General features: G+C 42.0%; 2 protein-coding genes across 4 annotated transcripts in view; both read right to left on the bottom strand.

Annotated features, from left to right (window-relative positions):
• Positions 1 to 1412: 1412 nt before the first annotated feature.
• On the bottom strand, positions 1413 to 12444 carry LOC309480262 (E3 ubiquitin-protein ligase TRIM7-like; the record flags this gene model as incomplete). The annotated part of the gene is made up of 4 exons (XM_082144673.1): positions 12223 to 12444; positions 11962 to 12109; positions 1841 to 1867; positions 1413 to 1744 (listed from the first exon to the last, which is right to left on the bottom strand). Exons 1-4 carry the CDS (start codon positions 12364 to 12366, stop codon positions 1413 to 1415), a joined length of 651 nt encoding a protein of 216 aa, XP_082000799.1. The 5' UTR covers positions 12367 to 12444.
• Positions 12445 to 16222: 3778 nt separating this feature from the next.
• The window catches only part of LOC309480905 (E3 ubiquitin-protein ligase TRIM39-like), a 48480-nt gene continuing 38437 nt past the window's right edge, over positions 16223 to 26265 (bottom strand). For all 3 annotated transcript variants that reach the window (XM_082145627.1, XM_082145626.1, XM_082145625.1), the window contains exons 5-7: positions 19818 to 19968; positions 17839 to 17865; positions 16223 to 17716 (exon numbers count right to left, since the gene is read on the bottom strand). In XM_082145627.1, the coding sequence (XP_082001753.1) occupies positions 17169 to 17716; positions 17839 to 17865; positions 19818 to 19968 (726 nt within the window). In that variant the 3' untranslated portion in view covers positions 16223 to 17168. The remainder of the gene's footprint in view (positions 17717 to 17838; positions 17866 to 19817; positions 19969 to 26265) is intronic.

Below are 26265 nucleotides of genomic sequence, written 5' to 3'. Positions count from 1 at the left end.
ATATCACTTATAGAATTGAACACTTTCAGATGATGCAGTCATTAAAATATAAAGCAAAGCTGGAGAGGAGAGAGAGAAAATGGTTTCAGAGATTTCCTTACAAAATAACATGGAGAAACACTCTGGAAATTTTGCATATTATGTAGAAATTCAACATATATTTAATCATATAAAATTGTATATAAGATAAAAAAGCAAAGTAATAATGACTGAGAAAAGTAAGGAAGTCATTGTCTTGACTAGAAATATAGACTCATAACAAATCTGCCATTCAAATGTGCATATATCTATAATATTTTATTTTAGTTCTTGTTTTAGTTTGCTCTTGTACACATTTTGTCTATAACATTTACATTTTCTTTATAATTGTAAGTAAAATATACTTTTATTTTTTAAACAGCACATCCATAGTTAATCTTTTCAGATTGCATGTTTTTTATTTTTATTTTTTATTTATTTTAACTGACAGGAGTGATGATCAGTGGGATTGAGTTTTCACCTTCATCATTATCGCCTGGGCTAAAATATGGATAGAGTTTGTCAGTGAAAGTCTGACCAGTGAAAGAGTAGATATGAGATCTGGACCAGACTCATAAAAAGAGACCAGACCCTCCTCATAATCCACAAACACACCAACCTTCTCAGGTTTCACTCTCTGAGGGAACATAACCAATGGATTATCACTAATTACATTTTGATCCTGATTAATCAGCTTCAGAATCCAGTATCCATCCTCAGGACTCGGGAAACGTCTCGGTTACTAATGTAACCCTCGTTCCCTGAAGGAATCCCATATGTGGGATCCCATATGAAGAATCCCATATGTGTATTCTTCCACGACCAGCTCCCTGCGGTGAGCCCGTGTCTTTCCCTTGGCAGAGTCTGCTCTGCCATCACTGTCCGGTGTAGCCTCCCCTTTCGGGCTGGAGCCACCCCAGAGATGTTCCATATGTTGCACTGCCCGTTTGGCCAGTCCATATGTGTACTCTCCACATGCTACCTTCCTTCGGGCAGGATGTGGCTCCGCAGCATCCTTCTCCCCCGGAAAGGCACGCTTTCCCAGTGTTATCCAAAGAGTTCCTCTGTGTGGGGTATAATGGAACAGCAGTTTAACTCCCTCTACGCAGATCTTCCGCCCCAGCCAATTGAGGGTCTGAGAGTCTTGTGAAGGCGTTTTCCAAGGGATCCTAATTACGTCATCACGTCGTGATACTAATGTAACCCTCGTTCCCTGAAGGAGGGAACGGGAGACGTAACGTCCCGTCGCCATCGTTGCTGACCATCGCTGCATGGCCGTCACAATCTCGGCTCCTCAGCGAAAAACAATGCGTGAGTGCGCCCACTTCCTGTTTACACCCGCGCTGCGGGGCGGGGGCGCGTGACGCGATTCACTCACGCCAACGTTCATTGGCTCATTCTGTAGACACTTGAAGTTGATAGGGCTCCCTGAAGTGATCCCAATTGTTATGTCGAACGTGAGCGACTGAAACGGAACTGTCAATCTCCCTCTTCCTGTTAATGGATTCTCTGGCCACTCCTAATTCCCACTCAGTCTTTCCCTTCACCTGCACCTCATAGTAAAATCTCCCTGAACTGAATCCCTGCTTTGCCAGAACACAACTGTCTTCAAATCTCTTTGGGTTTCCTGGGATGTCCTGCTCAATGTCTCCATCACTGACTTGTTTTCCATCATCAGGCAGGATGAGATATGGATCTGCTGTATCAGGATCCAGAGTCAAATCCACTGAGAGAGATCAGACATTTCAGATGTACAGCATATAATACTTATTAACAAAGTATTGTGAGTGTATTGAAGAAAATTGCATCAATCACACTGTACCTGCAAACTTCTGCACAAACTTCAACCCTGTGGACACAGATGACAATATAATGATGAATCATTTATAGCAATAGTTTCAGGTTAACAGTGAGTTTCTGTCCACTGGCAGCATTAGTGGCATGTAAATGTTGCTCGCCCCTTTGTTTGTAAAACGAAAAGCAGAATGTGTTTACAATAAATATACTTACAATGGAGGTTTATTGGAAAAACATAATGAGGATTTAAGTGAAGAAATTTGAAGCTTGTATTTTTTATCAAAGCTTTATTATTAACAATTCAGTAAAATGTGTCATTATAGTTTGTATACAGATAGTTACACATTCTGTTCTAGTATTTCAAGCAAAACTGCTTTAAATGGTCATGAGTTAAAGTTTATATATGACAGGGTTAGTTGTTTAATGATTATATTTACAATGATCCTTTACAAACTGAGACTACATATAGTTTCTGCTGATCACCAGCATGACATAGATTTAACCCAGAATATTCCTTGAAAATAATATTTTCTTAGTTACTGAAAAAAAAAAAAAATCTATACACTGTTGTGGCGAAGGGGGCGCGTGGTTCAGCGAGGTCTGCAGCGGGAGAGAGAGTCGGGAGAGTAGTGGTAACCTGGTCAATTGCAAAATGACGAACACCTGTTTCTTGTGGCTGTAATTGGCATGGAGAGACCGGATAAGAGCCACTGGGAAACGGGAAGTAAATGAGAGAGACTGGACTGAGGAGGACCAGATGGTGGCGGGCCCCGGGGTTGGTGAATCCTTGGCATCTCTCTCTCTCTCTCTCTCTATCTCTTTCTCTCTCTCTCACACCTCCCCTATGATTTCTCCCTCTCTCCCTTCCTCTAGACTTGTCCCTTTCTCTAGGTCCCGTTTGAATGTCCCTCCTCGGGTCCCATCCCAAAGGGTTGGGTGGTCAGGCTCATGAACCTCCAGCTGTCCAGAATATACCACCCAGGGGGGCAGGGGTGGCCAGTGCTGGCAAAGCGTCAGCTTCAATTCCTCCTCTCTCTCCACATCAATTCCTTGACCCACTTTCTGCCACTACGGCGGCAGGGAGGTCTAGCCCGTCCTGTTGGTGTTAAGGGGACCCAGGACATTGTATTGACAGGTGTCGAGTAATGGAGATGGGAGTCCTGGACGCACCGCAGGCTGCCCCAGATCAAGCTGGGTTGTTACAAATACCTGTGAGTATTAAGAGAGATACTTATCAGGCTATGGTGGAATCAGGATGTAACCTAACCTCGATCCATTAAAGCCTGATTCAATCCGAGGCATTGGATAAGAGCTGCATGGTTCAGGTGCGGTGTGTGCACGGGGATGTGGTGAAATATCCAATAATGTCTGCTGTTGTTCAATTTCAGGGACAAAAGAATACTGTAGAGGTCGCAGTTAACCCGCGCTTCAGACATTCGCTGATCTTTGGAACGAATTGGCCAACTTTTAGTCATTTATTGGGGTATTTAGTGTGCAGATGAGAACAGAGAGTGGGAAAGGAGGGCGGTCGCGCAGTTGGGAGAAGCTGAACCGGGACAGACGGGACCTGAGTCAGAGGAACAGAGCACTATTGAGAGGCTAATCCTCATAGAGTGCGATGATTTTCCCCTGGATCAGTCTCAGGATGAGAGATTAAAAATGCTTTTGAACAGGTCTGTTCTATCGATGGTCAGCTTCTCCAACCAGCTCGGCCGCTCTCCTATCCATATTTCGCTATTTTAAAAGATAGGTTGTATCGAGTGACCCAAGAGGCTCAAACAAAGCAAGACACAACCCAATTTTTAGTATCCGAATACCGTTGAGAAATGCTTTTCCAAGCGGCTTACTGTAATCCTATGGCAGGACATTTAGGGCAGTCAACGACTCTAAATCATCTCACGACCCATTTTTTCACGAGAATGTGCGCAAGTGGTGCCTCTCTAAAAGCGCCTTTGTGCCCTCTTCCTCTAATGCAGGTCCCCTTCAAAAGAATTGGTATGGACTCCGCAGCTTTTCTGCAAAAAGCTGTTTCTGTTTTGTTTAATCTCCCGAGTGGGAATCCTAAAAGAGATTCTCACTGATTAGGGCACGACATTCATGTCACGGATATTACACAAACTATACGCGTTTAGTTGGGCATTACATCAATTCGCACCAGCGTTTTTCCGCCCACAAACAGACGGTCTGGAGGAACGATTTAACTGCACATTGAAAACCATGATTCAAAAGTTTGTTCATGAAGACGCCAAAAATTGTTGTTCACTCTTGTTTACTGTGCGCAAGGTCCTGCAAGCCTGCTGGACGTCCTGAGAGAAACTGAAGGATTACAGATTTAAGAATCTATTTCAGATATGCTTCCTTACATAAACATCATGGTGAAGAATACTGATTTTAGCATTTGAGGTTTTAATTTAGATTCCAATATAAACTGAGAAAGTTTAGCAGCTGTTATGATGATTATATCAAGAGATTCCTGCCAGTCCTGTTCTCTAAATGAGTCAATTGCTGAGACTTTCACCCTCACCCTTTGTCTTTATGCATTTCCTGACCATTAAGCTCAATGTACAGCTGTGCTTTTGTCTCTATGATAATGTTAATGTATGGGCGATCTATTCAGGCTGATTGGATCACTGTTATGCTGATGAGATCAGAGCTGTGGAAATTCTGGTAACGAGCTGACGCCTAAATTGTCTTTGCATACTTTGTAAAGGGAAGGTCTCTCCACCCCCAAAAGTCCCTCCTCCTAAAATGCCTGTAAGATACTATGTAAAGTTACTTTAGATTAGACTTGATGAACTACAGACTTGGAAGAATAAATCTCTTCTGCTTAAAAGATACAACCCAAGCCTCCTGGTCTTGCTTCGATGAAGGAATAAAGTTTCCAACAATTTGGTGCCGTGAGTCAGATGGAGATATACTCACTGGAATCCAGATTTGAAACTTCAAGCTCAAAGATCTCAACAAAGAATGAACTTTTCTGACTGAGTTCTAGACGAAATTTTTCTGTACAACCAACGATTCGGTGAGTTTCATTCTATTCAAAGAACCAATGCAGACCAGTACAAATTTGTTTTCCTCTGCGCTGCCAGAGAAGGTTAACAGACAGCTGTAAGCTTGGTTAACTAACTTATCCTCTAAAGTTTGCTTTTAGAGATGAAAGATATCCTCTGTAAAGCTAGGGAAGATTAGCATCATGTGCTAATAAGATTGTACCCTCTGTTGTAGACAGTAGAGAGAAGTTTTAGTGTTTTTGATTGTGAGGGAAACTCATAAAATGGTTAGAAGGAATGCTAGGCTGATTCCAACAACTGAGAAAGGTGGTCTTGCGACTCCTTTATGGACAGACAGTGAGTTCAAGTCATTGTTAGGAGAGCACATGGACTCCATAGTGACCGAGTCAGTCAAATTGGATTTGACCCAAAAAAATGGTATTGATGCAGACAAAGTATGGTCAATTGAAGATTGTAAAAAGATACTAGGAGCAAGTATTCGCAAGAACAATGTGAAAGCCATTATCTGTTGTCACAGAGAATTTAGCTTATCCATTGCACAAGAACAAGCTCAGTGTATTGCTAAGTTAAAAGAACAGAACAAACAATTGCACACTCAAGTGTCCTGTCTCACAGACAAGGTGGGCCATAACAAGGCCTCAACCAAATGTGACTCAGAAAACCAACATTCAGATGAAAGCTATCCTGATTTACAGTCTTTTTATAGAATAGAGGACAATGTCAATGCTGGATTGATGAAAGATGTAAATGCAGTTGAAGTGTGTGGAGCAAGACAAAAAGCTCAGAGTATGGGAAAGGGGGTTGATCCAGTTCCATCTGCAACCCCCATACAAGCAGTCAACACAGCTTTATGTCCTAAAGATATAGAGAGACTATCCCAGAGTTTACCCTCAGCACGCACACATTTTTCTGAATTTAGAAGAGCATTGATCAGCAAAATGCGTCTCTATGACATGTCGTTGGCAGAAGTCACCCAGCTAGTATCACAGATCTTGACTGAGTCAGAATTCAATGATTTTGAAAGTGCTGTAAACAATTCTGAGTTTCAAAATGCCAGAAAAGATGACTTGAGAGAGGGAGTTCTGAGAGTGTTAAAGAACATTGTTGGACCAAAAGTGGACTGGTCAAAGATCACTAGTTGTGTGCAGAAGAAGGATGAAACTGTGTGTGAGTAAGGCAAGGCAAGTTTATTTATATAGCACATTTCATACACAATGGCAATTCAAAGTGCTTTACATAGAAGAAATTTAAATAATAAAAAGAAATAAGAATAATTAAAACAGTTTAGAAAAATCAAATAAAATACAGTACAGTCGGACGAACAGCGGCACAGTGCTCATTCAGTAAATGCATAGCTAAACAGAAGTGTTTTGAGTCTGGATTTGAATGTGACCACTGTAGGAGCACATCTGATCTCTTCTGGAAGCTGGTTCCAGCTGTGGCTGGCATAATAGCTAAAAGCAGACTCACCATGCTTAGAGTGAACCCTTGGTATTTCTAGATGATATGATCCTAATGATCTGAGTGATCTGTTGGGTTTATATTCAGTGAGCATATCTGCAATGTATTGAGGTCCTAGGCCATTGAATGATTTATATACCAGTAATAATACTTTAAAATCAATCCTAAATCTAACTGGGAGCCAGTGTAAAGACCTGAGGACTGGTGTGATATGTTCATATTTTCTGGTTCTGCTCAGAATCCTGGCAGCAGCGTTCTGTATGAGCTGCAACTGTCTTATGGTCTTTTTGGGTAGGCCAGTGAGGAGTCCATTACAATAATCCACCCTGCTGGTGATGAAAGCATGCACAAGTTTCTCTAAGTCTTGTCTGGAAACAAAGCATCTAATTCTTGCAATATTTTTGAGATGATAGTATGCTGATTTAGTTATTGCTTTGACATGACTACTGAAACTAAGGTCTGACTCTAGTGTCACACCAAGATTCTTGACTTGATTTTTAGTTGTTTGACCCCTAGAGTGAAGGTATGCGTTCACCTTGAGAACTTCATCTTTGTTTCCAAACGCAATGACTTCAGTTTTATCTTTGTTTAACTGAAGAAAATTTTGGCACATCCAACTGTTGACTGTCTTTTGTCAGAACACAGAAAGGCATTGCCTCAGAGTCCTGCAACGGGTCGGGTACTAGGGCTGGGCGATTAATCGAAAAGTAATCGAAATCGACATTCAGAACCTATAATCGATCAAATTTTCCCAGGTCGATTATTTCGATTACTTTCCCTTTAAAACACTACCGCGTGTGGAGTCACGTGACCCCGCTCCCTTACATTACGTTATTCCGCCGACATGTCGAGCATGGAGAGCTTAATCACTGAGACAACTGAGCAACAAGAGCAGCTTGTACCAAAGAAAAACGCAGTCTCTGTCATTTGGACACATTTTGGCTTCAGTAAGGATGACATCGAACAAAATGAAGTCAGATGTAGACACTGTAGAAAAACAGTTTCGACGTCCAAAGGTAACACCACCAATTTGTTTCAGCACTTGGAGCACAATCACGTTACTAAATATGAACAGTGCATGGCTCAAAAAAATCAAAAAGAGACTGACAAGCGCCCAGCAACAAGTGCCTCCGCAAAGCAGATGTCTTTAACACAAGCGTTCACAAATGCCACACAGTATGAGAAGAGTTCAAGAAGATGGAAAGAAATAACTGACGCTATTTGTTATTACATCGCAAAGGATATGACTCCCTTGGCTACAGTGGAGCGAAGCGGGTTTAAACACCTCGTTAAAACTCTCGACAGAAGATACACTGTGCCATCGCGATCACATTTTTCTAAAACTGCGCTGCCAGACATGTACAAGACATGTTGTAAAAATGTAGCTGCTGAACTGAAAAATGTTCAACACTTTGCTGCCACATCTGATCTCTGGTCAAGTAGGACGATGGACCCATTCTTGAGCCTTACTTTGCACTACATTGACGACGATTGGAAGCTGCGCCAGAGATGCCTTGAGACGGCATATTTTCCAGGCGATCACACGGCAGATATGATTGCGCAAGGTCTGAAAGATATGCTTTCTGAATGGGACCTCGCGGAAGAAAAACTTTCAGCCATTACGACAGACAACGGTGCAAATGTTGTCAAAGCTGCCGCGCTTAATGGATGGATACGGCAGCAGTGTTTTGGACACCGACTACACCTTGCAATTGGTAAGTACACGTCAGCTTAATTAAATATAATAGCATTGGGATGTTATCTAATTGGGCATATCTGGCGTTTACTATATTCTGGCTAAGCTAAATTTGTTTATAAAGCACCTTTATAAATGTTACAATATGCTTGATATTACAGTGTTACAATGTTAAGTTCACATTACAATGTAACAAAACACTACATCATTAAAGTAAAAATCATTGTGTTGTAAAAATGTGTTGTTAATCTGATATTATTTGAGAAATATAAGAGGCTCATTAATTTTGGTACTGTTAAAGCTTTAGGTATAAATAAAATATCGTCAATAATAATAAAAAAAATATTTATTTTTGTGTGTTTCAGAAAATGGATTGAAAGATCAACGTGTGACACGTGCAGTGAGGGTGTGCAAAAACATAGTCAGTGCTTTTTCCTATAGCTGGAAAAAAAAGAAGGCGTTAATGAAGGTGCAACAAGAACTGAACCTGCCACAACACAAGCTAAAAACAGCATGTGTTACCAGATGGGGATCGATGCAAATGATGATTGCAAGAGTCCTCGAACAAAGGAAAGCTATTATACAGGTCCTTCTGAAGACAAAAAATCCAGGCACCTTGTTCCATCGTGGGCTGACCTGGATGTCTTGGAGGCTGTCAGCAAGGCTCTCTCCCCCTTGCTGGAGTTCACAGACGCCCTATCAGGGGACGAGTATGTGACCATTTCATTTGTAAAGCCTGTACTGCACATCCTCAATTCACGAGTGCTTGCTGAGGAGGAAGATGATGTGGAGCTGACTAAAACTATCAAAACCAGCATCCTCAGGTACCTTAAGGAGAAGTACTCAGATCCTATCACAGAAGAGCTACTGGACACAGCCAGTTTTGTTGATCCCAGATTTAAAGCTACCTATATTTCTGCTCACAATGTCCCCACCATTCAGGAGAAAGTGAAAACAGAGATGGAGAAGATGTCAGAAGCTGAAGTCTGCAGAGAAAGTCAGATTACAGAGACTGCAGAACCAACTACTTCATCAGCAGTAGCAAAAAAGCAAAAGAGGTCATTAGGAAGCTTTTTTAAAGGGAGTGAGGCAATACCTTCAGCTACACCCACTCTGTCACTTCAGCAATCGCTAGAAGCAGAGATGAGCAGCTATTTGGTGTCCCCCATGCTGGATAGTGAGGCAAATCCACTGGACTGGTGGAGGAAGCATCATGTACACTTTCCCAATCTAAGTAAGGTGGCAAAAAGGTATCTCTGCATACCAGCTACTAGCTCCCCATCAGAACGTGTTTTCAGTTCGGGCGGAAACATTGTTACATGCCTCAGGTCCTGCCTGAAACCTGAAAAGGTTAACATGCTCGTGTTTCTTAGTAAGAACCAACTAAGATTACCTCATGCAACAGTGTATTTTCATTACAACAATCTGTTGTTTACATTGATACATTGCACATTAAAATATTTGTTTACAGTATATGCAAGAAATGCACTGTTTAAAATATTATTTACAGGATATACAAGAGTTATTTTATTTAGAAGAGATACTGCTTATTTTCTACTTTTAATAAGAAAAACATTGAAAGTAATTTATTTTGTTTCCAAAAGTGCAAGTTATTTATTTTTTACTTTTTTATAATTAAAAAATGTGTGCTTTAATTTAAGTTGTTTAACATTGATGTTCAATAAATAATCATAGATAGTAAATAGTGTGTGTTTCCTTCAATTATTTTAAAATCAAGTAATGCACCCTTCATTCAAAAATCTCTCACTTGTAATATGTGAGCATATTTACTGTAAAAAACTTGTCAGTGAACCATGAGGGCAAAAAAAAAAAAAAAAAAAAAAAAAAAAAAAAACGTTCATTAATCGTAATCGAGTTAAAATGTTCAATTAATCGAGATTTTGATTTTAGGCCAAATCGCCCAGCCCTATCGGGTACCCAAATAAAAGTGGCTAAAACGGGTGGAATGTGACATTCCTAAAAATCACATGCGGGGACGCGGGCGGATAATTAACTCCTTGCGGGCGGGTAGCGGATGAAAAATATGTGCAATATTTGTACGTCTAAATTACCATTACACATACGCAAATATGTGTTTTAGTCAGGCCATCCTTAAAAATATTCTTGTTTGCCGTAACCCGACCGACCCTGTCAATTTAGGACCGACCCAATTAAATTTTTTCCCCCCCTTTGCTTTTAGTCCGACCGACTTGCCGGTTGTAAACTTGCGTTAAGACCGACCGTTTTTTGTTGTTTTACTCTTCAAACAACTCAAGTTTAATCAAGTGTCAAGGACCCTTTGAGGTCACACGATGAGGAACACCCTAACCCCAATCTCAATTATGAGGTTAGTTGAACAGACAGGTGCATGGCACGTCAAATATATCACCTCAGCCTCCTTAAAAAATGGAGTGAGGCAGAGTCAATGATGCCAGCGATGGCGGGGAGGAAGATCTCAAGCCAGAAGTGAGCACCAAAATCCAATCTCTTGCTCTTTCCCCAGGAGGGGATCACCTCTCGCCCTCGCAGCTCACTGTTGTAGCCAGGTTGCAAGTAGAATTTGCAGACGTGTTCCTGCCCCTGCCTGGTCAAATGAACCTGTTTCAGCACCATATTGAGATTGAGCCGGGCGTGGTGGTACGCAGCCGGCCATATCGTCCACCTGAACACAAAAAAAGGTGGTTCAGACTGAATTAGAGGCGATACTAGACATGGGAGTAATAGAAGAATCCTACAGTAATTGGTCATATGGAGCATCTGTGTGCTGTCCTGAGAGCGCTAAGGTTGGCCGGCCTGATGGTCCACCAGAAGAAGTGTGTGGTTAGCTGTGTGGAGGTCAGGTATCTGGGCTTCCACTTGGGGCATGGACAGGTGTGTCCCCAAATTAGTAAGACTTCAACAGTTGCAACCTGTCCGAGACCCAAGACCAAACAGGAGGTAAGTCAGTTCCTGGGGCTGGTGGGATATTGCAGAAGGTTTGTGCCTAATTATTCAGACCTCACCAGCCGCTGACTGACTTGACTAAAAGGAAGCACCAGATCCGCTCCAGTGGGTGGATCAGTGTTTGTTTGTTTGTTTATTTATTTAAAAGGGACAATGCACATTAATGAACAAAAGGACAATGTCCAAATGTAAATGAGCCAGATTTAGCCGTACAGACTAATTTTCATCTGGAGTCCCTGGCAGGTTTTTATTATAAAACTATAAAAAACATTGCATACATACACATTATAAACATAAACAGATTACATAGACACAGTCAACATCAAACAAGCACAAATAATGACACATAGATAGTGTCAGCAGGCTTTCAACCAAGTAAAGGCTGCTCTGTGTGGCAGGCCGTATTACATTCTCCTGATTTTTCTCCTCCTGACTGATTCGTCGGACAGAGGGCTTAGAGCGGTCCTGTCGCAGGAGATAGAGGGAGAGGTCGGTGCTATACATCAGTAACAAGTTCTCAAAGAGAGAGAGACGAAGTACAGCTTTAACAATTAGATGGCCCATAGATGGCCCTCCGCTATTATCTCCTGGGATGGAATTCTCCCTCTGTTTGGACCATGCGCCCTTGCAGTGGCTCCAGCGCATGAAGGATACCAACGCATGGATCACCCATTGGTGTCTGGTATTACAGCCCTTTAAATTTAGGGTGGTCCACAGGCCGGGGGTACAGATTCCCATCCAGGAATGTGTCCTATTCGGGCAGTGGGGGTATGTGGCGAGGGGCGCGTGGTTCAATGAGGTCTGCAGCGGGAGAGAGAGTCGGGAGATGAGCAGTGAGTAAGTAGGTCAAGTGTAAAATGATACTGCTTGAGAAACTGCTGTCACTTTGTTCACAAGTTTGTTGAGAGCGCAGAGAGCACAAGTTTTGTTTTTGTTTCATTTATGGAAATAATATAAAGCACAAGCCTCAGTAAGCTGACCCTGCCTTCTTCCTCTCTCTGAACTTTATCATGACTGTATTTAAAATTCACATACCAGTTTGATTGAGTTTTTCATTCAGTGTCTCTTGAGTTTTCTTCAGTTCAGTCAGGGCTCTATACAGAGAGTTCACATTCACATCAGAGTCAATCCTGATCTCATTCCAGTTCCTGGTGTGTGGACGACTGTTCAGTGATGAGCACATCTACAGCAGGAGAGACAATTATTTTATTATTGTTATTTTTTCAAAGTTTCATTCTGTTTAATTTAGAAAGACCGGTCCTGTAATATTGTGCATAATGACAGATGTTGACAGACCTGTATGAGATGTAGATGATCGTCAGTGTGTGAGAGCTGCTCCAGCTCAGTGTTTCTCCTCTTCAGCTCAGTGATTTCCTGATGCAGCTCTTTAATGAGATCTTCAGCCGGTTTCTCTACTGCTTTCTGCTGTTCCTCCATCATCTTCAGCTGATCAGACTGACATCTCAGTGGAGCGGATCAGATCAGTGAAGATCTCAACACCGGAGGAGGATCTCTCTATATCTGTGTTTCTCTGTTTGTTCAGCTGATTGAAGACAACTTTTTCAATGATCTTGCCTATGAAAGGAAGATTTGAGATCGGTCTATAGTTGCTTAATATGGTCTTATTCAGATTGCTCTTTTTCAGGAGGGGCTTGACAACTGCATTTTTCAGGGAGTTTAGAAAACTCCCAGAGAGAAGTGAGGCATTTACCACTTATAGAGATATGTTTTCGCTTCGGAGCTGAGAGTTCTCTTCACTCCTACAAGCCATTCTGAATCATCTTCACTCTACGAGACGAGCGGCTCTTCATTGTGTTGGTGTGACGGCGCGTTCCAGTGAGATCGCATTGCCTGCTGCTGATCTGTGCAGTGATCTGCCGACAGTGTGTGTGTTTCTCCCTGGGCGCTTCAGCACTCTGCTGAGCTTTTTCCTCTCTCTAAAATAGCTGCACGCGGCACGTCTTTTTCAAGACGGCTCGCCGTGTATTTACTGGATGTGGGTGCGTGATTCATCTGCCTAACGGTCACGAGCGCTGTTTCGCGTGTTGGGCTTAATCACGCTCGGCAGCGCTCGTGAATGAGTCATATTTTCATTGCGGGAACATGATCATCGCGATGTTTATAGATCAAGACTCAATGATCTCTGTGTGGGTAGAGTCCCCTCTGCCACACCCCAATCTATCTCTTCCTCGAGAGGGGATACTTTGGCTGGTGGCCAGGGTGATCTGAAGGTTACGGTGTGGCATAATAACGACGGGCATAATAGCCACGCCCCCCTCCACATCGCAAACCGTGGGGCTTCCGTGTGTGCCTGGTTCCTCTCGGGGACCCAGTGTTTTCATTCGGGGCTCCAGCAGATGGTGTCATGTCACTCACAGCATCACAAGGCGGGCTTGATTCCTCTGGAAATGAGGATTCAACTGCGTTGCCTCCCTCGGGAGTGTCAGCGTTAGTCAAGTCAGATCCAGAGCTGATGGCCATGCTTTCCTGGGCAGCTGAAAGCATCGGTTGGAGTGTCGCCGCCATCCCCCCGAGCACTGTAGGCTTATGATTGGCTCCTGGGCGCGTGTTGCTCTACAGCACTCGCTCCCAGTGCCTTTCTCCCGGACGTGCATCAGGACGCCACCGGCTCGCAAGAGTCCCTGCGACTTATCGCGGCCCGCGGGCGTCCTCCGCCTTCGCTGCACTCGATTGCGTGGCGATCATGGGCTGTATGTTCTCTGTCACTATCGGTGTGGTTGAGGACTGCGCCCAACAGTCTTCAACCCTCCCCTGAAGCGGACTGAGGCCTTCTGCACCAACGGTCATCCGTCCGTGCGGTCTACTTAGTCTGCTTCCCGCCGAGGCCGCCTCCCTGTGGCTCCTCCCCTCGAGCCTTCACTGGCCCTAAGCAGGAGGGGGATGCGGTAGGGCGGCACTGCCTTAGCTGGCCAAACGCCGGGCTAAGCAGCACTCTCGAGACGGCAGCTTGGAGTTAGGGCTCAGTTCTTCTCAGGAGCTGGTAGCAGGGCCACTCCTTACCCCGGTGGAGGCCCAGGGGAGAATCTCATTTCAAGAACTGATGCCCCTTTCTCCGAGCCCCAAGAGGCTGTGGATGACAGTGCACACCGCTTACGAGCCTCGCCACTCTCATCCCTCTCTGTCGCCAGACCCCTGCCAGATCACGCCCCCGTGGAACGCTGGTCCTTCCCTGGCATCCTCTGGCAGGACGTGGCTACTGAGCGTGCCCCCGCACTGGGCCGCTATGCCACCCACGCCTGGGCCGGTCATTTCGCCTCGCTGCACCACCGAGGGGTACGTCTGTGGTCCGCATGTCCCCGCTGGTACAGTTCTTGGGAGCCTGGCTAGAGCTTCCCAGACTGTCCAGTCCAAATCGCACATATCTTACTGTTTCTGAGATCCACGGCTCATACAGCAATAGTAAAGGAAAAGTGTTTGGGACTGTGTGAACTCTCTTTCCAATTCAGCTCCGGTTATGTGTGGCGTTGTATTATTTCAACTCCAAACATAAAATGATCTTGCTTTGATGGCTTTATGGACAAGGATTTATTTGAATTTCAGGTTTTTGAAGGGGAAATGCACAAGTTAGACCAGTTTACAAGACTTCTCACTTTTAACTAACTATTAACTACGACTTTCACCTCAACAAAATAGTTAGTAAGGTATTGGGTAGGATTATGGGATGTAGAATATGGTCTTCCATAATAAAGGCATTATTATGTGCTTTATAAGTCCTAATATAACAGCCAATATCCTAGTAATATACATGCTAATAAGCACCTAGTTAACAATGAGAATTGGACTAAAGTGTAACTAAAGTGTTTTAATGAGTGTGTATTGCAGAGAATTAAGCTGCATTTTCTAAATTCTGATTGGCAGTTGAGAGTTTTAGAGTTACCATGACGACTGCATCCTCAGACAACACAGAGCAGCGCTTCAATAACACTCGTTTCTCTCACGCTCATTTAAAGCTAAAGGTTAGTAAAAATCATCACATTTCAGAGGAAAAAACTGTTACTCAAATGCTTTAACGTCTAACTATTGCATTTCAAGTAAATGTTCATTTTATTAATCATTTTAGTATAGTTATGTCATAGAGAAGTCTGATAGTGTATCATTTAACTTACCTGAGATCAGTCTGCTGTTTGAAAGAGTCTGAAACATTTATTTATATGTATATTTATGTATAACACCTTAATGTAATAAAACACCTTATAAAATACAAGTAAATACTAGTTCACACATGCAAACATCAAATAATATACGTACAACATTCTTGTGACCCAAATTCAATGTGGGGGGTGACGTGTGTTTTATGTCATTTAAAAAAATTTGTTTCTTAGTTTTCGAACATCCAGTCTTTTATTAGTCTTCTAATAAAATCAATAACTTCAATAACATCTAGTCTGACAAAATTGTTTTATTCTTTAATATAGTCTCCTTCAGAGGAACAGTTGTTATATAAATTGACGCCACTAAAGATGATGAAGATGAGGAGAGAAACCACAGCTGAGGAAGAACAGAGCGATGATGATGATGATGATGATGATGATATTCCATCAGGTATGTTTCATCCTTTAATGTTTTTACTTTTTCATGATATTTGTCTGCTGTCAGAAACTGTTACAAGAGTTGCTTTTAAAGCCACTTTTCTACAGTTGTATTTCTCATCTGTGTAAAACTCTTGTAAACTCTGGCTTTTTAACAATGATATATTAATGAAGGGCTGCTATTTTGATTATCTGACATTTATTTCTTGTTTTATTAAGAAAGAAACATGTTAATCCTCATCCTGCCCATGTTCTCCTTCAATCAATGTGCAAATTAAAGGCTATAAAACAAGTATAAATGTATGAATGTAGCTTATGCTCTACATTATATATAAAAGCATGTTTTTCATTACTGTTATAAGTTGACAGAGTAGATTGACTTACAATATCATGCAGAATCTGCTATTTAACAGATTCAGTTCAGTAACTCTGAATTCAGTGAATCTGGATTAGTCTCTTATGGGGGAAATGACACTAATAATGATGTTTCTTGACAAGCAGTTATACTATATTATCTACTATATTTGATCATATAAACATGACAGAATTGACCTTAAACATGTTAAAACAAATACTTCTGTTTCTTTCTTTCTAGTTCCCTTCCATTTCTTTTTGCTTTACATTTGCCACAATAGAATTGATTTTTGACCATTTCTGTGGTAATTTTTAGACTTGATGGATGTGAAGATGAAAGTGACAAACTGAGATAATAGTTTTTTTTTAATAGTTAAGTGACAAATTGCTGATATTGTGGTAAAAACTGTCATTGTGAAGCCTTCTAATGCTCTCACTTCTCTTGAAGAATATGTACTAGATTTAAGGATCACGTACATTGAATAATAATTCAGTATTTTCATTCACAATTAATTTAATTCAGCAATAAAGATCCTCCATGTTTTGATTATATCCTGTCTGTCTGTTGTAATGTTTATGTGAACAGATATTCATTGTTCTCCAATGTGTATTTGCATAATAATTATCAAGCTGTTTAGTTATACTCAATATCAGTTATAGAATTGAACGCTTGTCTTTATTCAGATGATGCAGTTATTACAATATAAAACAAGAACCTCAATATTTCACAAGTAATTCAATGTTTACAGCTGGAGAGGAGAGAGAGAAAATGGCTTCAGAGATTTACTTACAAAATAACATGTTGAAACACAGTAAGTGTAGCATATTATGTACAATTTAACCATATATAATGTCAATTTCATAGTATATTTGAAAAGCAAAAGCAAAGTACAAATGAAAAAGAAAAGCAAAATATTTGTGTTGATTAGAAATATATAGATTCATAATAAATTGGCAATTCAAATGGAGCCGTGATGACATTTTTTTTTTAAACAAATCACACAAATTTATGTCTCACAAATATTTGATTATAGTTGATGTTTTGTCATCATAACTATTTATGGTTAATAAGTTGTTAACAAAGCATTATCTATCATCTAACTATATGAGCTAATTAAACAATAAACCTTTTATTAATTACAGTGACAATGAATGAAGATCTCGTTATTTGAATGTAGTCAATGTATTAACTGTTTATAAACTATTAATTAACTATAAACTAATAGTTTGTAAATGACTTACAGTAAGTCATTTATTACTGTATTATTATAAAGTTCTGGTAAAATATTCTTGATTGTGGTTTAGTGCAAAATCTCTTTTGGTTTTCATTTACATATTCTAATCCATTAAAGGTGAGACAGGAGTGATGATCAGTGGGTTTGAGTTTTTACCTTCATCATTATCACATGGGCTGAAATATGGATAGAGTTTGTCAGTGAAAGTCTGACCAGTGAAAGAGTAGATATGAGATCTGGACTCCACGTCATAAAAAGAGACCAGACCCTCCTCATAATCCACAAACACACCAACCTTCTCAGGTTTCACTCTCAGAGATAAACAGACAGGTGAACGTTCACCAGCAAAATATTGATTTTCATTCCTCAGAACCACAGTCCAGACTCCATCCACAGGTCTCAGACTGATCTTCCCTTTCCTGTTAATGGATTCTCTGGCCACTCCTAAATCCCACTGAGTCTTTCCCTTCACCTGCACCTCATAGTAAAATCTCCCTGAACTGAATCCCTGCTTTGCCAGAACACAAATGGCATCAAATCTCTTTGGGTTTTCTGGGATGTCCTGCTGAACGTCTCTACGACTGACTTGTTTTCCATCATCAGACAGGATCAGATGTGGATTCACTGTTTTAGGATCCAGAGTCACATCCACTGAGAGAGATCAGACATTATCAATCAACTTCAGAACAAACATTTTCAGATGTACAGTATATAATATAGATTAACACAGTATTGTGAGTGTATTAAAGAAAATGGTGTCAGTCACACTGTACCTGCAAACTTCTGCACAAACTTCAACCCTGTGGACACAGATGACAATATAATGATGAATTATTTATAGCAATAGTTTCAGGTTAACAGTGAGTTTCTCTCTACTGGCAGCATCAGTGGCATGAGAACATTTCACTAATAAAACCAAGAGATACATTTTCCTAATTTTTAAGCAAACTTTAAATTTTGAGGCTTGAATTGAGGAACTGATTAAGCTGATTAAATTAAGGAAAGAAGGCTACATATTTATTTTAAGAGAATTAGTTCAATTTTGCAGTTCAATTTAGAGACACCATTGTTAGTTCCCAGCATGCTTTGCACATGGCTGGGAATGGAGAGTAAATATTTAAAGTAAGTGTTATTTTATGTGTTTTTGAGTGAAAGGAAACATCAGTTAATGTCTAATGTTCAGTTATGTTTGACATGTGAAAGAGTTTCTGTTATGTTGATGTTTTGATCGTTTCCATTGAAGAGTAGAGCTTATGGATAGGTAATGAATAACTGCATGTACTAATAATATGTTGCTTTGTTCAATAAGCAATAGCTTTGCTAATGCCAGTGCAGTAACAAGTGTGTGTTTATTGTGCTGTGCTGAGCAGATACAGTCTTTTACTTGTACAACATAACTTAAAGTCAAGTCACCTTCATTTATATAACGCTTTATATAAATTTATATATGGCTTTACAGTGATAACAGGAAATAATGCAACAAAATTTGTTTCTAGTCACAGTCCAGCTTAAGTAAATTCACTGAAGTTCATTTTTGTTGTAAAAAGTTATTAATTTAGTTGATAATAATAATAATAATTTGTTACATTTATATAGCGCTTTTTCTGAGACCTCAAAGGGCTTTACATAGAAGGGGGGAATCTCCTCAACCACCACCAATGTGCAGCATCCACTTGGATGATGCGACGGCAGCTATACTGCGACAGAACACCCACCACACACCAGCTTACTGGTGGAGAGGAGACAGAGCGATGAAGCCAATCAATTTATATATTGATTTATATATAAAGCCGCTCTGGAGTAAACCGTGATGTCATCGTCCAGCTAAGTTCAGTTCTCATATAATGGTGTCAATGCAGGAGAAATGTCAAGGCGAAAAGAAGAAAAAAACCTTGGGAGAAAAAATCCCTCAGGGTCATTTCCGTTCACTAACAATCACACACTTTTGAGAGTAAAAAAAAAAAAAAAAAACATTTCACAAAGAAAATATTAAATTCATTGTGTCATATATATTAAATAATTTAGGAGATTTTACATTATTTAGGTAGATTTCATTAAAGAAATCAAGCCTTAAAAACTACTCAAAAATATCATGTGTAATATTGTTACCATAATTTTTTTTTTTTTTGATAGCATGTAACATGTTTACAGTGATTTGTATTAGTGTTTGTTCATGAATAGTCACATATTATCGTGATGTCTAAATTTACGTGTCTCTAAATTTAAAGTAATTCTGCAATAACTGGTTATGGTGAAGTTTGGATATAACTTTACATACTCTACGTTTAGTAAATTATTTTATCATTAAAGAAATCAAGCCTTAAAAACTACCTAAAATATCATGTGTAATATTGTTATCATCTTTTTTTTTTTTTTTTTTTTAAATAGCATGTTACAATTTTTACAGTGATTTGTATTAGTGTTTGTTCATGAATAGTCACATCATATCACTCACATGTCTCTAAAGTAAGTTAAAGTAATACTGTAATAACTGGTTATAACAGTTAAAGTTTGGATATAACTTTACATACTCTACGTTTAGTAAGTGATTTTATCACACCAGTCTAATGCTAACATGGCAAGTTTAAGTTATGTTATGATTATATTTCTCAAACAGTGTGATCTTTTGCAGACCGAGACAAAATAATTGTGGTGATCACCAACTTTTTATTCAACCCATAATTTTCCTTGAAAAACATAATTTCTAAGTTATTAACAAAAAATCTATACACTGTATTTGATATTCACATACCAGTTTGACTGAGTTTTTCATTCAGTGTCTTATCTAGAGTTTTCTTCAGTTCAGTCAGAGCTCTTTTCAGAGAGTTCACATTCACATCAGAGTCAATCCTGATCTCAGTCCAGTTCTTGGTGTGTGGACGAGTGTTCAGGGATGAGCTCATCTACAGCAGGAGAGAGAGAAGACTGTTAAATATGATCATTATTTTTAAAGCAGTAAATTCAATATGTTTTACACAGGAGCTTTCTAACACATCTGAGGCAAAACCTCTGTATGAATATGAATGATATCACCATACTTCCCCTAGTTGATTGATTACATGAAGAATTGCTTACATATTCTGTATTAAAACATTTCTGAAATATTTAAATATGCAAATGAAGCATTGTCTAATTGAATATGCTCTGATTTGATTAAATATCCAGAACAGAAATCTGAATATTGAATAAAGCCAGGTTCAACATTCTTGTCTGATTTTGTTGACATATTACAGTTAAAGGTTTTTACTGATGGGATTTTGGATTATTATTTTTACTCCATAAATCAGAAAATAACAGACTTTTCATCATGTTTTTAGGAATAAGATGTTGTATAAATCAGGTGAATGATATATGAACAAACCCCTCAGTAAAAACCTTTAGAATATAGACAGGAATAAAACGTCTCGGGTTACTATTGTAACCCTCGTTCCCTGAGTAGGGAACGAGACGCTGCATCGATACTCGATACTTTGGGGAATGCCTTCGGCATGAAGCGTCTGAAGTCAACTATGGAACTATTCCAATCCTGATTGGTGCAGCGTCATTACGTCACTCGTGACGTCGCATGTGACGGTGATCCAGAAGCTACAAAAGGGTCACAGGAACCAGGAAATGTTAGCTTCTGATTGGTCAAAGCAAGTCGTTCTCAGGGGCGCGAAAAGTGTGGCCGAGGGATGAAGCGTCTCGTTCCCTACTCAGGGAACAACGAGGGTTACAATAGTAACCCGAGACGTTCCCTTCCGTAAAGGGAACTCCCGCTGCATCGATACTCGATACTTTGGGGAACGTATACCCACGCCGCCACACTGAGAGAAAAACACCCTGGTATAAAGCATCTGGTACACTCACGGACGATAGAATGAGTAGAGGGCAGATCCAAACTAGCTTGTCATAAGATTTGTGTAAGAAGGGGAGGTCTGGAGCCGGAGGCTCAACTGACCTCATGGATGGGAGCCCCAGACAGTAGAAAGTATTAGATAAGAGGTGAAGGCAAAAGCGCACCTTGTACTTTAGATATGAGTGGTTTTAGATAACCAACTGTCTTATTAATAAAGGGAAATAGCTCCTAACCCTTAATGCATAACTAGATGGACTGACTCCTCTCAGCCTGAGGCCTAACATAGGAACCTCCAAGGCTATGACCTTGACCATCCGACACATGCGATGGAGGATGGAATACCCGAAGAATCATAATATTGCCTACAGGCACCTCAGTACCGGGCAAAAATAACGTTGAGTGGCTCCCACGCTAGCAAGTAAGAGGGGGCAGCACCACCACTCTTCCAGGGAGTAAGACGAGCAGGAAGCAGACTCAATAGATTCTCCTATACTCATATATACTCATATATATTCATATATCTCATCCACAGGACATGACGGGTGCCAGGGATAACCCATCAGCCTGATGCCAATAGGCTGGATGAAAGGATTCATCCTCCAATCTACAGGAACATGGAGTTTCAGTGGGAATGTCCCTACGTGCACACCCTTAGAGGCTTGCGGAGGGCACTGAGGCCGCCACAGAGGCCCTAAGCATGAATGGGAGATCCCGTTAGAGAGCGGGATGGAACGCCAGTACTGAAGCCAGTGGGCAGTAATAAACTGGGTTCAATGCCCTCCCTAACTTAATTGTTTAGTTCCTAGTAGAGTGGGGTTCTAGGATGGATGACCTGACCACCTCGGTGGAAAGGGCAACCTAATTTTGGGTGGGACCCCCTCAGGGGCCAGACCCATAGTCTCCATAACTCTGGACGTGGGTGAAATAATGTACCACCAGCCTGAGACAGAAGATCTCTCCTAATAGGAATAGGAGCAGAGCGATCGGGGGAAAAGCGTACAGACGTGACCTCGGCCACATCTGTACCATGGCATCCAAGCCCAAAGGAGCTGGATGTGAGAGAGAGAACCAGAGCGGGCAATGAGAGTTCTCATGAGAAGCGAACAGGTCAACCTCCGCCCAGCCAAACTCTCTCCATATAAGCTCAACCACTTCAGGGTGGAGCCGCCATTCCCCGGGCCTCAGCCCCTGCCTCGACAGGATGTCTGCTCCCAAATTTTCAACCCCAGGAATATAAATAGATCTTACAGAGAGAAATTTATCCTGGGACCAAAGAAGAATCTGACGCGCCAGTCTACAAAGAGGGCGAGATCTCAAACCTCCTTGGCGGTTGATATAAGAGACCACATATTGTCTGTCCTAACAAGAACATGATGGCCTCTGAGGTCCACAAGGAAGTGCCTCAGGGCAGAAAATACAGCCAACATCTCCAAGCGATTAATATGCCATGAGAGATGATGGTCATTCCAAGTACCTCGGGTGTAACGGCCCTCCATAACCGCACCCCAGCCTGTGAGGGACGCATCCGTAGTCAAAGTCCTTCTCTGACATGGTGCTCCCAAAACCGGGCCCTGAGACAGGAACCATGGTTTCTTCCACATGACAAGAGAACGAAGGCATCTGCGCGTAACTCTGATCATGCGAAAAGGGTTTCCCAGAGGAGAAAACCCCTTGTTCCTGAGCCACCACTGCAAGGGCCTCATATGGAGCAGACCAAAGGGTACTACCGTGGAAGCTGCAGCCATAAGACCCAAAACTCTTTGAAAATGTTTGACAGTGATAGCCTGGCCTAACCTAATACTCTTCATTGTGTTTAAGATAGTGCTAATACGAGCAGGAGACAGTTGTGCCCGCATCGTAACTGAGTCCCACTCTACTCCCAGGAACGTAGTCCTCTGAAGAGGAGTTAAGGAACTTTTTTTCACATTGAGTCTCAACCCCAAACACCTCAGATGACGCAAAACAACATCTCGATGTTGAATTGCCAGTTCTTTCGACTGAGCTAAAATGAGCCAGTCATCTATGTAATTTAAGATACGGATCCCCTGAAGTCTCAATGGAGCAAGGGCCGCGTGCGTCCATACATTTAGTGAAGGTGCGAGGGGACAAGGCTAGGCCGAAAGGAAGAACCCTATATTGATAAGCTTTTCCCCCAAAAGCGAATCTAAGAAACTTCCTGTGTTGTGGGATGATGGAAATATGAAAATATGCATCCTTAAGATCTATCGTCACAAACCAGTCCTCGGATCTGATTTGTTGAACGATCATAGGTATAGTTAACATTTTGAACTTAAATCTTCTCAAAGATTTGTTCAATACCCTAAGATCTATAATGGGACGCAGCCCACCATCCTTTGGAACTATGAAGTACCGGCTGTAGAACCCGGAATCCCTCTGATGAAGGGGTACATATTCTATAGCCTCCTTAGCGAAGAGAGTCTGAACTTCATCTTCCATCACCTGAGCCTGGTCAGGAGATACCAGCGTATGAATAACACCACTAAATCTAGGTGGTCTATACTGGAACTGGATTCTATAACCCTTCTCAACTGTATTCAGGACCCACTGAGATATATTTTGAAGACCCTTCCAGGTGTCTAAATAATCTACTAGGGGGATCAGTCTCTCAGGACTGACCTCAGGTGTTTTATTTTTATTTTCGGTGACCTGAAGCAATTTTCTGGCAGGAACTAACCGAATAATCTTTTCTACAGGCATCGTGAGAGGTAGCGAACGTTTCAGGGCCATAGATTTCATAGGAACACTCTGTGAAATACATTCGCTAGAAGTCGATGCGTCCCGAAGCGCACTTGACGGAGGGAAGCAACATCGATTTCCTGAGGGCTCCGCAGAGCGAAGTTTTAAAAAGCCCACGCGGAGGGGGATGCCCTCAGAGGCCTGAACCTCCCGTCATGGCCTCTTGCCCGAAGCCTTCCTCACCTGAATAACAGTCCTCAGATCTGTTTTCGGCTTGGAAGGCTTCGACTGAGGGTGTTGCCTCTGACTCCAGGCCCCTTGGGGGGGAGCACGAGAGGCAACACTCTCCCTCTGCCTCAGGTGTGAGGAGCTGGCGGCGGCCTCATGGGACTGCCCCCTGGCAGCAGACCCACGAGACCTGGAGCGACGGCGGGGGATTAGCTCTTTAAATGCGGCTGACTGTCGTTTCGCCTCCTGAAACCTATCGACGACATTGTTGACACCATCGCCAAAAAGGCCAGAAGGCGAAACTGGGGCATCGAGGAGACAAGCCCTGTCCTTGTCCCCGATGCCCGACAGGTTCAGCCACAAGTGTCTCTCAGTGGCTACCAGTGCTACCATGGAGCGGCCGATGGCACGGGCCGTCTCCTTGGTAGCACGGAGAGACAAGCCGACCACTCGAAGCATTTCTCGGATGTCGTCGAAGGCGACCTCCCCGCTGTCGTCCACCTCTTTGAGGAGGTCGGCCTGGTATGCCTGCAACAGCCCCATTGTATGCAGACAACTACCAGCCCGACCTACCGCCATATATGCCTTCCCAACCAAGGCCGATGTTGTACGGCAGGGCTTGGTGGGAAGCGCCGGAGCCCACAGGGATGATGCAATGTCAGGGGAGAGATGAGAGGCAAACGACTCTTCAACCCTGGGCATCATCCCATAGCCCTCCTCCTTGGCACCCATTATATTGGAATATAGATGGACGTTGGGGCCAGATATTCTCGAGGAGAAGGGCTTACAGACTCCGGCATAGAGGTTGTGATCGAGTCTGCAGGAAGCGCTCATCAAGTTTACTTTTTTTAGTCGCTTCCTGCATTTCTGGTGGCCAATCGATTTTTAATTTGGCCACGGCTCTGGTCACAACCTCTAGTAGCTCCTCAAAGGCAGGGGAATGGGGTGGCGAATTTTCACATTCCCCTGCCTCGATGCCCAAAATATCTAGCTCCTCGGAACCAGATAATTCGAGCATCGGTTCTACTGCAGAGGCGGAAGAAGCCGCAACGCGGGCTTCCGCACCCTGAGCAGAACTCATGGAGCTAGCTTCAGAATGCTGAGAAAGGGCCGAGGCCGTCTCAACATCATCCGCTAGCTCCCTTTGCGATCCCTATGAATGCAGACGCCGCGCTGCCTCGGCAGACGCGGGACCTGATCCACCAGCTTCATCAAACATGGCCCGGCGGGAGCGGAGTGTTCTGAGGGGCAGTGTTTCACAGTTAGCACAGACAGCACCCTCGAGTGCTGCCTGTGCATGCTCCGCTCCCAGACAAACCACACACAGCGAGTGTGTGTCACCCTCGCTCAGGAAACGCGGGCAAGGGGACGCACACTGCCTGAACAGTTTCTCTTTATTCGCCATCTCTTTTCGCTTTCTCACAATGACAATACAACACCAAATATGACAAACAGTTTGACACAGAACGCTTGCTGAAGACCAGAAGCTAACATTTCCTGGTTCCTGTGACCCTTTTGTAGCTTCCGGATCACCGTTACATGCGACGTCACGAGTGACGTAATGACGTTGCACCAATCAGGATTGGAATAGTTCCATAGTTGACTTCAGACGCTTCATGCCGAAGGCATTCCCCAAAGTATCGAGTATCGATGCAGCGGGAGTTCCCTTTACGAAAGGGAACTGTAAAGTTTGGTGTGTGTAAAGCTGCAGACGTGGAGATCCCAAGACAGGAACATTTCTCATTTTCATTTAGTCTAACTGAAACTACAACTGAAATAAAAATGAATAAAAACTATAGACATTTAAAACATTAAAAAAATTATACAAATGTCAAAAAAAAAAAAAAAAAAAAAAAAAACTAGAATGAAAATGGAAAATACAAAAATATTACATAAAATATTTAAATAAAATAACTGCTTAGGAGAAAAAACGTAATGACAGACAGCTGAATGTAATCAGTTACCAATGAGACTAACTAGGATGCGATTAAGACTAAACTGAACTCAGGGGCTGATTACATGACGGTGTTTTCAGCTAAAAAGTGTTAAAAAAAAAATTATGTGTTTTGGCCGTTCATTTACACGACAACAGCGTTTTGGGTTCCTGAAAACGCAAACTTTTGAAAACGGGTTAAAAACTGTCTCCGTGTAAACGATAAAAACGCGAATCTCTGAAGACGATGACGTCATGCACATGCGTATTACGTGTTCAGTCTCAGTATTAGTAGTGTTAGTATTAGTATTAGTATTAGCGTATTAGTGTTTCATCGCCATCTAATGGCCTGGCAGCAGAATACAGGGTCTTTAGTCGTTTTTGCGGATCCGTTTGAATGAGGATCGTTTTGACGGTGTCGAAGAAAACTCAAAGGAAAAACTTCTCCATTTTCAGCATATCGGTGTCGTGTAAACGTATCCTCAAGCACAAGAAACAAACACA

This window comes from Leuciscus leuciscus (genome assembly GCF_965113295.1).
Source record: "Leuciscus leuciscus genome assembly, chromosome: 18".
Lineage (NCBI taxonomy): Eukaryota > Metazoa > Chordata > Actinopteri > Cypriniformes > Leuciscidae > Leuciscus > Leuciscus leuciscus.
This window is presented reverse-complemented; position numbering and strand designations above follow the sequence as displayed.